Here is a 14,580-nt window from a genome sequence, read left to right as displayed (position 1 = left end):
TTGCTATTCTCGAAGATTTACAGCCAGGATATTCAAAAGCCAGCAGTCTGAACTGCTTTAAATTATTTGAAGGCATACAACAACACAATCTGGGAGAAGCCATAGCCTGCAGATCCTGCGTGACCTTGGTAGCTAAGCAGAGTCAGTTTGCATTGGATGAGAGACCACCAAGGAATACTAGGTGCTGCGGGCTGTATTTGAGAAGGAAATGGCAAAACCACCTCTGAGTATTCATTGCCTAAGAAAACCCAGTGAAATTCATAGGGTCACCATAATTGAAAAGTTACTTGAAAGCAGATACACACGCATTACAGCAGGCATGAGCACTTTTCAGCCCTCCAGGTGTTTTTGGACACAGCCAGTAGGCTGTTATAATAATAATAATAATAATAATAATAATCCTTTATTTGTACCCCGCTACCATCTCCCGCAGGACTCAGTGCGGCTTACAAGAGGCCGAGCCCAAAGTACATCATTAACAAAAACACAACAAACAACAATACAATGCAACAATAAATAAGCAACCAATAAAACAATAACAAAGCACGACACTGTTAAAAATCTGTGGCAGGGCCAAATGTAATAGTTAAAATTCTAAAAAATGCTGGGCATGTCCAGGTGAGGTAGAATGGATATTTTGGGAATAGAAGGGTATGCAGACAATTCCAACTCTCTCATAAAGTGCATTAGGGACAATTGCTTGGGATTCCTTAATCTGGGAAGGCACACTGTTTTCAAGCTCCTTCTGAAGACTGCCAGTGTTGGGGAGTGACTCATGTCCTTGGGGAGCGTGTTCCAGAGTCGTGGGGCCACCACCGAGAAGGTCCTGTCCCTCGTCCCCACCAATCGCACTTGCGATGCTGGTGGGATCGTGAGCAGGGCCTCACCAGATGAACGAAGGGATCGTGTGGGTTCATATACGGAAATGCGGTCACGCAGGTAGGGGGTCCCAAACCATTTAGGGCTTTGTAGGGAAGCCTTGAATTGAGCCTGGAAAATGAATGGCAGCCAATAGAGCTCCTTGAACAGGAGGGTTGACCTTTCTCTGTAAGGAGCACCAGTTAACAACCTGGCCGCCAACTGTTGAACCAACTGAAATTTCTAGGCCATCTTCAAGGGCAGCCCCATGTAGAGTGCATTACAGTAGTCCAATCTGGAGGTGACTACTGGACCACCCTGGCCAGATCCGCCTTCACGAGGTACGGTCGCAGTTGGCGCACAAGTCTCAATTGTTAGGAATTGTGGGAGTTGAAGTCCAAAATACCTGGAGGGCTGAAGTTTGCCCGTGGCTGCATTAATGTCTCTTAAAGCATTCAACGTCCGGCTTTTAAAATCCTGCACGGTGCTCTTTATAAACACTGAGGATTGTTCCTGAGAAGCCATGCATAGAACTGAGCTATACTTTGCATACTCAGAGGGAAAGTGTCCAAACTGAAAAGAATAACAAATCTGGCCCTGCTGATTTTGCTTTGGCCATGCCTACTCTATCCCTTGGGTTCCACTCTTATATGGCTCAAAGTACTCATCCCCAATCATACCTTCCAAACTGGAATGCAGGAAGGATAGAAAAGGCATTAAGGAGTAATGCAAACTTGGATTAACACCAGACACAAATATGAACTTCATGTATAGCCAATACAATTGCTTATTACCTACTTGTTACTGTTCTTTTGTGACTTGAAGCCATTTACAAGCTATGGCAAACCTAAAGTGAACCTATCACATGATTTCGTCAACAATACTTTTTCAGAGCAGATTTGCCTTCCCCTAATGCTGAGAGAGTGTGATTGGCTCATGATCATCCGGTGAGTTTCTACGGCCGAAAGGGGATTCAAACTTTGTTCTCCCAGCATCCTAGTCCAACATTCAAACCATTAACCTACTCCAGCTCCTTTATTGCCTGGAGTGGCCCTCTTTTCTACTGGCTTCTTACCTTGTCCAGATGCCAGCCAGCAAACGGACTCCGCTTCTCATGCCATATCCGGATCTTGTATAAAATACCCAGATCTGGAAGCTCAATCTGTATGCACAAAGACATATTGGAATAAACTCAGCTAAACAGTATATTCCTATAGTGCAGTGTTTCTAAAGCTGGGGGTCAGGACCTCTGAGGGGGTTTCAGAGGGGTCACCAAAGACTATCAGAAAACACATATTTCTGATGGTCCTTTGAATCCTTTTGGCATAATCATTTGAGTTCACAGTGCTCTCTGTATATAGGTGAACTACATCTCCTCTAAATCACTGTCAATTCATCCCAAATCCCTACAGTATTTTCTGTTGGTCATGGGGGTTCTGTGTGGGAAGTTTGGCCCAATTCTATCATTGGTGGGGTTCAAAATGCTCTTTGATTGTAGTTGAACTATAAATCAATTACAACTCCCAACTGTCAAGGTCTATTTTCCCCAAACTCCACCAGTGTTCACATTTGGTCATATTAAGTATCCGTGCCAAGTTTGGTCCAGATCCGTCCTTGTTTGAGTCCACAGTGCTCTCTGGATGTAGGTGAACTACAACTCCAAAACTCAAGGTCAATGCCCACCAAACCCAGTATTTTCTGTTGGTCATGGGAGTTCTGTGTGCCAAGTTTGGCTCAATTCCACCATTGATGGAGTTCAAAATGCTCTTTGATTGTAGGGGAACTATAAATCCCAGTAGCTACAACTCCCAAATGAGAAAATCGCACACACACACCCCAACCTCACCGGTATCAAATTTGGGTGTATTAGGTATTTCTGCCAAATTTGGTCCAGTGAATGAAAACACATCCTGCATATCAGACATTTACATTACGATTCATAACAGTAGCAAAATTGCAGTTATGAAGTAGCAACAAAAATAATTTTATGGCCAGGGGACACCACAACATGAGAAACTGCATTAAGGGGTCGCAGTATTAGAAAGGTTGAGAACCACTGCTATAGTGGGTGTGCTGTCGCACACTGGGCCTGTGCATAAGACTGTAGACAGGACATAAATTCTGTGTGCCCAACGGGACGCCGGGGCTGCCTCAGATTAAAGGCCCTTGGATTTCCTTAAAGCAGAGTCTTTAGATTGCTTAAAGGTTCAACAAAGTTCTTTATTAATGAAAACAAACAGGTACTTTAAGGCTTTCTTAACAGTCTATTGGCTCTTTCAAGTTTGTCCACAGGGAACAGGCACTATCGTCATAACTGTAACTAATGGGGAAATCCTTAACTTCTAATCTGGGCAGTCTATCTTTGCCTCTGTTGGCATGGAGCCCCTACACCCGGTACCAACTGCTTCTGGCTTCCGCGAGAGACCCTTACCAAGCAGAGCTTTGTAGACTTCCAGGGGGAAAGGAATTCAGGTTTCCGTGATGGCTGACTGAAGTCCCTCAGCAAAGGAGCTATAGGGCTGTGTAACCCCGGCCAAGCTGTGGGCTGTATATCTCCCTGGCCAAGCTGCAGAAGACGAAACTTTCTACAGGAGCTCTTGGTATTACGTCCTACATGAAAGGCTTCTCTGTGTGGACTGAACCCAAAATGGCTCCTATTCCCTCTAAAACCCAAAAAGGGGCGGGATCAGGGAACCTAACTATAATTGACAGGTGGCTTGCCCTATGATTGCAGCCAAAAGAAGTCACCTATCTGCAGAGTCCCTGAAACTTATGACTACAACAAACATTCAATGCAAAGCAAACAAAATTGGAGCTCCTGGTACCTCTGAGTACCTGCACAGTGGGACATGAATTGCTGCGAAATTCTCCTTCATAGGCACAAATGGAACTGGAATTGCACAAATGAGTTGAATTGGGAGTCCAAGAACTCAGAGAGGTCTTGGTTGGTTTGGAGATGACTGAGAAGAGGGAAGGGGTCATATGACATCAGCAAAGCATCCAGCAATGGGAAACCAGGCAAATGAATTTTGCTCAGTGTTATGGGCCAGAGTAATGTGGATGTCCATGAATGACACTTGGCCTGATTTGCCATTTCAAACCAGTGTAGACAGAGCCATCCACTCATTTCACACCTGGCTTCAAAGCATCAAGGCAAAGGTAGCTGCTATGTTTATTTATTTGAGCAACAAAACTGAGATGGCAGAAAGGGAGTATGCCTATATCCCGGCAGCAATTTAATGATAGGTTTATTTCCCACAGGCTCCAGTCAATACTGTATCACAAGGGCCATTAAACCTCTATTCAAAATCACATCGCATGATACAGGGAAAGAATAAATGGGATAATTATGTGCAGGACAGAAAGTGATGCTGGATCACCAGTGTTGCTTAACTACGAGGGCTATTTGTCCACTGTCTCACCTCAAGGACCAATTGAAGGAAAGTACTTTAAAGTTCCAGGCCAAGTCCCAAAGCCAGTATTACCAACCCAGTTCTCCAGCCAGCCCTTCAGATATTCAGTAACTCTGGAAATTACATTTCCCATACATACAGATACCTGGGTTACTTATGAAATGGAGAGGGGAAACAAGGAAGGAGGAGCTTTCTCTCACACACTTTGCTACTATAGCATCAACCAAAAATGAGTGGAAAGGATTTCTAGTTGGGAAGGATGCAGGAAAAATGAACTTTTCCCCAACTGAGAGTAAAATAAGGCCAAAATTAACAAAATGAAGTTCAACAGTGACAAATGAAGATACTCCACTTTGGCAGGAAAAATGAAATGCAAAGATACAAAATGGGGGCGCCTGGCTCGAGAGCAGTACGTGTGGAAAAGATCTTGGAGTCCTCGTGGACAACAAGTTAAACATGAGCCAACAATGTGATGTGGCGGCAAAAAAAGCCAATGGGATTTTGGCCTGCATCAGTAGGAGCATAGTGTCTAGATCTAGGGAAGTAATGCTACCCCTCTATTATGCTCTGGTTAGACCACACCTGGAATATTGTGTCCAATTCTGGGCACCACAATTCAAGAGAGATATTGACAAGCTGGAAGGTGTCCAAAGGAGGGCGACTAAAATGATCAAGGGTCTGGAGAACAAGCCCTATGAGGAGCGGCTTAAGGAGCTGGGCATGTTTAGCCTGAAGAAGAGAAGGCTGAGAGAAGATATGATAGCCACCTATAAATATGTGAGAGGAAGCCACAGGGAGGAGGGAGCAAGCTTGTTTTCTGCTTCCTTGCAGACTAGGACGTGGAACAATGGCTTCAAACTACAAGAGAGGAGATTCCATCTGAACATAAGGAAGAACTTCCTGACTGTGAGAGCCATTCAGCAGTGGAACTCTCTGCCCCAGAGTGTGGCGGAGGCTCCTTCTTTGGAAGCTTTTAAACAGAGGCTGGATGGCCATCTGTCAGGGGTGATTTGAATGCAATATTCCTGCTTCTTGGCAGAATGGGTTTGGACTGGATGGCCCATGAGGTCTCTTCCAACTCTTTGATTCTATGATTCTATGATTCTAAGTGCACATATGCACTATAGCAGGTATGGGCAAACTTCATCCCTTCAGGTGTTTCCGACTTCAACTTCCACAATTCCTAACAGTCAGTAGGCTGTTAAGAATTGTGGAAGTTGAAGTCCAAAACACCTGGAGAGTCTAATAGCTAAACACTAATACTAATAATACAGGATAACACTAATACCTAAACCTGGGAAAGATGCATTATTTCCATGTTTTGATGTTTTACCATCCTTGTAGGAGGCTTTTCTCATATTGTTCAGGGGAGTCCAAAACAATTGGAGAGCTGAAGATTTCCTATGCCTGTACTATAAAGATAATCTCTTTGAGACATTCACCTCCTATCCTTATTCATGCCATGAATCTCTTGCATAAGGTTTCAGTGGGTCTAATAAACAATCGCTCCACTTTGATTTGTGCATATAGTCAAAATGAAATGACATACCATAAATTTGTCAGTCTGGCCAGCTTCAAAGTTATCAGACTTGTTGTCCAGTTTCATTTCATCAGATTTCCCTTTGTCACCATAAATCTGGAGGAAGATGGGAGCATCCGTCCCGGCACCTTTGATGTCACTCGTCCATATCCACAGCGACCAAGGATATTCTACCCAAAAGAGATAGAAAGAGAGAAAATAATAACTGAATGAGAAAAGACAATGCTGTGAAGGTGCCATTTGTAAGCCACCTCTCTGAGTTTCCCCTGGGGTAGAGAAAGGTGGGATATAAATAAATAAATAAATAAATAAATAAATAAATAAATAAAATAATTGTGATAGAGGAGCAACACAGAAGAAAATGGATCAGAAAGTAAACAATTAAACAGCTCTTACCATCCAGAAGTTCTTCATAACATTTAGGTGGGATCTCTTTTCCTGGCATTTGAATCCATTGCTCCTCTGGAGCAGTGAAAAACAAGTTTGCTCCATCTTTAACATGACATCCTAGAATCATAGAGTTGGAAGAGACCTCATGGGCCTCTTCCAACTCTAGTCCGCCCCCCTGCCAAGAAGCAGGAATATTGCATTCAAAGCACCCCTGACAGATGGCCACCCAGCCTCTGTTTAAAAGCTTCCAAAGAAGGAGCCTCCACCACAGTCCAGGGCAGAGAGTTCCACTGCTGAACGGCTCTCCTTTCACATATTTAAACATGGCCATAATTTCCCCCTTAACCTTTTGTTCTCCAGGGTAAACATACTCAGCTCTCTAAGCCATTCCTTGACCATTTTGTTTAGCCTCATCCAGACACGTTTCAGCATGTTCGAGCTCCTAGAGTGACAATCTAACTCTCTATTCCATCATATCTTATTTGTTGAAAGTATTTGACATTATTCTTAAAACCACAGCTATTCTAAAACTGATCCAATGCCAGAAGCTGATTATTTTCACAATTAGTGACAAAATGCAACTTCCTTGCTACCAGGAAGAGCTGCTCCCTAAAATTGTGAAAGAAATCCATTTGTTCTAGAACAGTGGTTCTCAAGCTGTGTGTCCCCAGATGTTTTGGCCTTCAACTCCCAGAAATCCTAATTAACAGCTGGAAAACTGGCTGGGATTTCTGGGAGTTGTAGGCCAAAACACCTGGGGACCCACAGGTTGAGAACCACTGTTGTAGAACATCATTTTCTTCAGCCACGCATCTTGCTTTTAATGAGCTTTATGTTGTGATCAATCTGGAAAATAACCCCAAACTGAATTTGCAAGCCTGATTGCTAAAACACACATTTCTCTAAAAATAGCATAACGGGCAGGAAAATGTGATTATTCATTGTGATTATTCACTTCCCTTAACATCTAGTTTGACCCTCAGGCAAACATTTGATCAGCTATAATAAAGTAGTTTGGTGAAATGGTTAGGAGTCTGGACCTGAAAGAGCTATACTCAAATCTTTGCTTAACCATGAACATTTCTCAGAACAATCCCCACCGAGTTTCAAATTCTGTTTGCTCTTTATTAATTCAGAATACCGGTGAGGATCTCACAAAAAGGAATGAATTACTGTAATAGTAGTAGTATTGCTATTGTTATTGTAGCTTTGAGGCCTCATTTACACTGCCATGTAAAATTCTGATTATCTGCTTTGAACTGGATTATATAGGAGTGTAGACTCAAATAATCCAGTTCAAATCAGATAATCTCAATTTCATATGGCAGTGTAGTTGGGGGCTGAGTCTCCTTTGTAACTGCTTTAAGTCTCCTTTGTGGAGAGAAAAAGTGGGATATTATTATTATTATTATTATTATTATTATTATTAGGATAGGGGGCAGTGGTAGCACAGTGGTTTAAACCGCCAGCTGCAGGAAAGCTGCTGAGTGGAAGGTTGGCAGTTCAAAGCCGCAAGTTGGGGTGAGCTCTCAACTGTCAGCCCTAGCTCCTGCAAACTTAGCAGTTCGAAAGAATGCAATGCGAGTAGATCAACAGGTACAGCCTCAGGGAAAGGTAAAAGGGTGCTCCATGCAGATATGTAGACATGCCAGCAACATAATCAGAGATATCAATTATTTATTTATTTATTTAAAACATTTATTTATCTATCCATGGATAACAAGCTCCTCGGCATGAAAAATGGAACAAGAGCACCTCCTGATGGCCAGAGATGAGCATCGCCTCCAGACGCCGGGGATGGAAAAAGGGGAGGCCCTTTATCTTTGTCTGTATTGTATATCGTTGTTCACTGACTGTGTAAAAAGGCCCCATATGTGTATTGCAATCCACTCTGAGTCCCTCCGGGGAGATAAAGCAGAATATAAATAAAGTGTATTATTATTACACACAGAATGGTTGCATACTAGGCTTGGGTAACCACGGAAAAATTTGGTTCTAAACTCGTTTCGTTTTTAGGGGGGCCCTTGTGTTTCGTTTTTTTAAAGAATTCCGAATTTTTCCTTTAAAAAAGTTCGAAATATACGAAATTTCGTAAAATTACGAATCGATTCGTTAATGGCGGACGCGATTGCGCAATATGCTAAAAAACCCTCCAAATGGGACAGGGGGAACTTCTGAAGCTTCCCTCTCCCTCTCTTGTTGACTGTTGGTGTGATAATTTATTTTTTATCACTGATAAAACAAACAACAACTATAAAACTTGCACCAGACATAAGGAAATAATTACGAAACAATTACGAAACAATTTCGAAACAATTTTGAAACAATTACGAAACAATTACGAAACAATATGAAATAAATTGGAAAAATTGTTTTGATTTTTAATTACTCCTCACAGTAGTCCTGCATGGCTCAATATTGGATCGTAAGCTAATTTAAATACGAATTAATAACAAATTACGAAATTAATGAATGAAACCGCCCAAGCCTATTGCATACCAATCTGAAATACAATGTTTTGTTTTAAACACATCAGACAAAATTATAAGAGAGCCTAACATAACACAAAGAGTTGCTATGGGCAAGTATGAGACTATCAAATATATAACTACTCTGATGGAATTTGTAAACAATGGGCACTTTGGATCTGAGTTTCTGATATAAAAGCAGGTTACCAATAACATCATCAACAACAACCATAATCATAATATTGTTTTATATACTTTGATGTTTTATTTTAATGTTATGTTGTTTATTTTATTGCAATTTGTATTGTTATATTGTAATTCTTGTTCAGGCTTGGCCCCATGTAAGCCGCTCCGAGGCCCCATTGGGGAGATGGTGGTGGGGTACAAATAAAAAATATTATTATTATTATTATTATTATTATTATTATTATTATTATTAATGGTGGAAGCCCATTCAGCTGTAATTATTTATCACCCAACGTTTGTTTCATTAATGAGACAACGTTTATCTCTTAATGAGACATGCCACATTATCACAGGGTGTCTGCGCCCTACACCACTGGAGAAATTACACTGCTTAGCCGGTATTGCACCACCTGACATCCGCCGGGAAGTAGCAGCCAATAGTGAAAGGACCAAGGCAGAGACATCCCCAGCTCATCTCCTGTTTGGGTATCAGCCAGCACATCAACGACTTAAATCAAGACATAGTTTTCTTAGATCTACAGAGACACTCGCTGGAACACCCCAGCAAGCGAGAGTCCAAAAGTGGCAGGCCCAAACCCAGCACCTCAATCCATGGGTGATACCAGATGAGAGACTCCCCCCTGGGCACACAGAAGACTGGGCGACTTGGAAGGCACTGAACAGACTGCGCTCTGGCACCACGAGATGCAGAGCCAATCTTAAGAAATGGGGCTACAGGGTGGAATCCTCGGCATGCGAGTGCAGAGAAGAACAAACCACTGACCACCTGCTGCAATGCACCCTGAGCCCTGCCACATGCACAATGGAGGACCTTCTTGCGGCAACACCAGAGGCACTCCAAGTGGCCAGATACTGCTCAAAGGACATTTAACCAACTACCAAATTTGCAAAATCTGTGTTTTTTTTCTTTTTCTTTTTAATCTGTGTGTTTGTTTTGCTCTGTTAGAATTATAATGGTATGGTTGCTGATAACACGATAAATAAATACCCAACGTTTGTTCATCCATTCATTATTTCAGGTCAGCATCTTTCTATTTCCATCTCTCCAAAACACACTAAAGAAACAAGCCTTAGCTGTGCAAATGCAACCTCGCCATCAGCTTTGGTCTGAGATCTTTGGAAAGTTGCCATTTTAGACTACAGCCTTCAGATCTCCAGGGCAGAAGATTGGATGCTGTAGTCCTAAAATAGCAATAAGTGTAATAACTATGCCAAGCCATGTCAGGAGGCTCCACAGAAAGTCTCCTTGCCATAGACACCAGAAAATGGATTCAGACAGAGGTCTTGCCAAAGGACAGCAAAGGAATGCCCCCACCCAGCCAGGCAGGAGGGTGAGATGACAATACAAGTCATCCCCACATATGGCTATTAAAGGTCACCAATTACTCAAGGCCATTGCTTCTTGCCCATTTAATATCCAGCCATCACAAAGGAATTACACTGTCAATAGCAATCAGGGTTGATAATACGGCAGTGTAAAGGTCATAAATGCTTTGGATGAATGGACTGCTGCACTGAGATAAAGTGGATAAAACATTAAGGAATGTCTGTGGTAATAAACTGGATTTCAACGGGATTGCATCTCAAACAGGACAAACCATTTACCGCAGAGGTACCTTGATTATGCAGCATTTTAACCCATTTTAAAATAATTTGTTGCACTAATGTGATCAGGGAAAGGACAGGCAGAAGGCAAGGATGAATTCCTCCCACCAATTACAAACCTTATGCAATGCTTTGTTTCTGAAACATCAATTACTGTTGAGGATAATGGACATCCTGGAGCTAGCGGAGAGGCAGAAATGTTTGGAGAGTTTCCTAGTAACTTTGAAGGTCTTCCCACTCTTTAACAACCACACAAACTCCACTGTTTTGAAGATGGAAACTGGGACATATGTGTCCAAGCACCATCAGAGTGTAGTTAAAATGGGGAAAGGAATTAATGACATATAAGAAAGGACCAACTGCAGCAGTTTGCTTTTTTCTGAGAATCCTGGAAAGGAGAAGATCTCTCATATCCCATCTCCTCTCCACTGCTGAGTTCATTAATACAGTTACTTTTCAGTTTAAAGTCAGTTCCCCACAACTGAAGTAAGATGAGGATAAAAGAGGAGAGAAAAAAAGGGACATTTTGAAGGCAACTGAAAAAAATGGGATGACAGAGGATTAATCTGAACTGTCGTGGCCAAACATGTGGATGATATGCAACAGTACTCAGTTTTGTTAAAAGAGGAGAGATTGGGTAGATTTCCGAGTTCTTGAATCCCAAAAGAAAGGTGAAGAAAGAGGGGGAGGAGGAGAGGAGGGGAAGGTTAATAGGAAAGAAAGCAATTAGGCAATGGGTTTTTTTTTAGGAGTGCAAGTCACTTCTGGTGTAAGATAACTGGCCGTTTGCAAGGACATTGCCCTGGGGATGCCCATATGTTTTGATATTTTACCATCCTTGTAGGAGGCTTTTCTCATATTCCTGCATGGGGAGCTGGAACTGACAGAGGGAGCTCATCTGTGCTCCCCCCCCCCCCCCAGATTCGAACCTCCGATGTATCGATCTTCAGTTCTGCCAGCCGAAGGGTTTAACCCATTGCACCAATGGGGGTTGCAGGCAATGGGTGGCTCTCCGGAGACTAATGGACTGTAACTTCCAGCATCCCAAGTCAACATAGCTAATTTTCAGAATGCTGGACAAGGTGATACTGTCATAAGAAATTCAATGTGCAGATTTGACAAATATGAATTTAATATGATGTGTGGGAATGAATGGAAGAATGGAAGGATGTGTGGTTGGAGTTAATAATTTTGGAAACACCAGTATAATATTAAGGCCTACAGTGAATAACTACCTGCTTGCTGGAACTGCCATCAAAATCTGCTAATGAGAATTGATAAGAACTGTGACAATGGTTCTTTCAAGTTAAGGAAATGTTTGCAACATTCCTTATGTTAAGAAGGAAGTCAACACAAGCCTTGTGTTTGTCAACACCAATCAAGCAGAGTCAACACCTGGCCAGGAAACAGATGGGGCCAGGATGGAAGACGGCTATCATTAATTTATAACTTTGGGACTACATCAACAGAATATTCCTATAAAAGACTCAGTCAAATAATGCACAAAGTGTGACCGACCTGAGGAGTCTGGTTCACTCGCTATGCTCTGCTCCATGGGAAGGAGAGAGATAGTGTACCTATGAATAGTAGCAGATTTGCACGGGAGCAGTCTGGTCACTTTGGGGGTTCTTTCTCAAGGGAAGAGGAAGAAGTGAGCTTTTGGAGTCTTAGATTTTGTGCAGGGAGTCAGGTTCTGCTGTATGGAAAACAGAGATCTGGTCCTTGGCATTGTTCTTAGGGAAGAAATTTTGGCATTTCAGCATTTTGAAGTTATGGCATTATGGAAGTTATGGAACTATGCATTGGCAGGCTCCAGGAAATCAGGGTCTGGCCTAACAGGTGTTTCTCCAAGGAGAGAGAAAAGGATATGGTAATATTTGGATGCATGTAGATGAATGTGTGTACATGCGGTGTGAATGTCGAGTGTCTAAATGGTTTTTTTTTCTAATCTGATATACCCTCTCACACTGGAAATTGCAAAAAAAAAAAGAACCTATACTTAAAAGTCATACAAAAGTCATTCATGACAATACAGGTCTTCCAGATTTTTAGCTTGATCAATTAGTGCTAAATGTCTAGGGCATCTTTCTGTGTCCTATTGCATTCTATCCCACTTATAAAACTCTATAAATATGCTTTATGACAGAGAGCTTAATAGCACTTGCTTACTGTAGCCAAACAAGTGGGCTTACATCCACAAAAGCCCATGTTGAAATCAAAACCAGTTCAACTTAAAGGGACTGCCATTATTCTTCCTTTTCCTCCATCCAATCCCTTCCTCCTTTTATGCTACAAGAGACCGACACAGCTATTTCTTAGAAACTATGAAAGGATAATGTCCTCTATATTACTGTGCACCCCCCCCCCCCCCCGGGACTCTGGAACTCATTGCCCAATGAGATTAGGAAGATCCCCACCTTAGAAATTTCCAAGAGGGATCGCAAAACCTGGCTTTTCCGATGGGCTTTTGGAGAGTAGCCATATTATCATATACAGTTGCTCCCCCTCAACGGTTTTTGTTTCCAGAGTATATTTCCCCACCTGTATGAAGGTCTATATTTATGACCTCATTCCTTTATGTGTTTCTCCCCCACAAACAATCTGCTCCATCTCTATCGCATCCTGATTTTAGTATTTTTGATATCATAGTTTTTATCTTGCACATGCAGCCCGCTCATTGTTAAGCTATGTTATATTATTTTACTGTGTATGATTTTGCTTTACTATCTTTGTACTCATATGCTGTATGTATTTTACTGTGTTGTTATTGTGTTTTGGTTTTACTTTATTGTAATACTAGCCATCCCCTGCCACGCATTGGTGTGATCCAGTCTGGTGATCTGGAAAATAATGTGTTGATTTCTAATATATGTAATGTCTTTATACGTGTGGGTAAACAGTATTTTCTTGCTGTTGATTACGTTTTCTTACCCTGGTGAAGGGAGTTGGACAGGATGGCCTTAAATATTATTTGTTGGTCATGGGGGTTCTGTGTGGGAAGTTTGGCCCAATTCTGTCGTTGGTGGGGTTCAGAATGCTGTTTGATTGTAGGTGAACTATAAATTCCAGCAACTACAACTCCCAAATGTCAAGGTCTATTTCCCCCAAACTCCCATCTGTGTTCATATGCGGGCATATGGAATATTCGTGCCAAGTTTGATCCAGATCCATCCTTGTTTGAGTCCACAGTGCTCTCTGGATGTAAGTGAACTACAACTCCCAAAATCAAGGTCAATGCCCACCAAACTCTTCTAGTGTTTTTTGTTGGTCATGAGAGTTGGATGTGCCAAGTTTGGTTCAATTCCATCACTGGTGGAGTTCAGAATGCTCTTTGTTTGTAGGTGAACTATAAATCCCAGCAACTACAACTCCCAAATGACAAAATCAATTTTTGAGTGAAGGACATACATTGGGTTGTGAGGTGTCTTGTGTCCAAATTTGGTGTCAATTCCTCCAGTGGTTTTTGAGTTCTGTTAATCCCACAAACAAACATTACATTTTTATTTATATAGATGATGTTGGGCTTGGCCTCATGTAAGCTGCCCAGAATCCCCATTGGGGAGATGGTGGCAGAGTATTAACTAAAGTTTATTATTATTATTATTATTAGTAGTAGTAGTAGTAGTAGTAGTAGTAGTATACTATTGATGCATCCTGAGACAATAGGAAAACCAGCATCAACTCAGGGGCCTATCCAGCCATACAACTTTTAAACTGTATGAAGTTCTCCACTCTTGATTTAGAGGAAAGGAATTATGCTTTACAAGGGCTTAGAGTTTAGAGTTATGAGTCAGAGTTTAGAGATCCATTTTGAATAAGTAGAGAACAGCTGGTTAGAAATTCAGAAATGGGAAACTGCGTGTTCACTTGCATCTGTCCACTCTTTTCCAAGCTGCTTCCCTGTTTATTAATTCTTCTGGCATCTCTGCCTTCTGTAAACCCAAAAGTGCAAGCACCTCTCCTCAATTGCTACTTTTCACCCTTGTGACTTTCTGCTACTGATGTTCTCTATTTGGCCGTTTTCATGAATATGGTTAAATGCTGGCTTAGAATGCACATAAAGAGAGAATACTTCCCACAGGGATATTCATAGACTGGT

General features: G+C 41.8%; 1 protein-coding gene across 1 annotated transcript in view; it reads right to left on the bottom strand.

Moving 5' to 3' along the window:
* The window catches only part of LOXHD1 (lipoxygenase homology PLAT domains 1), a 269,577-nt gene that overhangs the window by 194,623 nt on the left and 60,374 nt on the right, over nucleotides 1-14,580 (bottom strand). The window contains exons 10-11 of the mRNA XM_067464668.1: nucleotides 5,821-5,981; nucleotides 1,934-2,020 (exon numbers count right to left, since the gene is read on the bottom strand). Of these exons, the coding sequence (XP_067320769.1) occupies nucleotides 1,934-2,020; nucleotides 5,821-5,981 (248 nt within the window). The remainder of the gene's footprint in view (nucleotides 1-1,933; nucleotides 2,021-5,820; nucleotides 5,982-14,580) is intronic.

The sequence above is a fragment of the Anolis sagrei genome, chromosome 2, assembly GCF_037176765.1.
Source record: "Anolis sagrei isolate rAnoSag1 chromosome 2, rAnoSag1.mat, whole genome shotgun sequence".
Classification (NCBI taxonomy): domain Eukaryota; kingdom Metazoa; phylum Chordata; class Lepidosauria; order Squamata; family Dactyloidae; genus Anolis; species Anolis sagrei.
The sequence above is the reverse complement of the archived record's forward strand: the minus strand, read 5'-3'. Positions and strand labels throughout refer to the sequence as shown.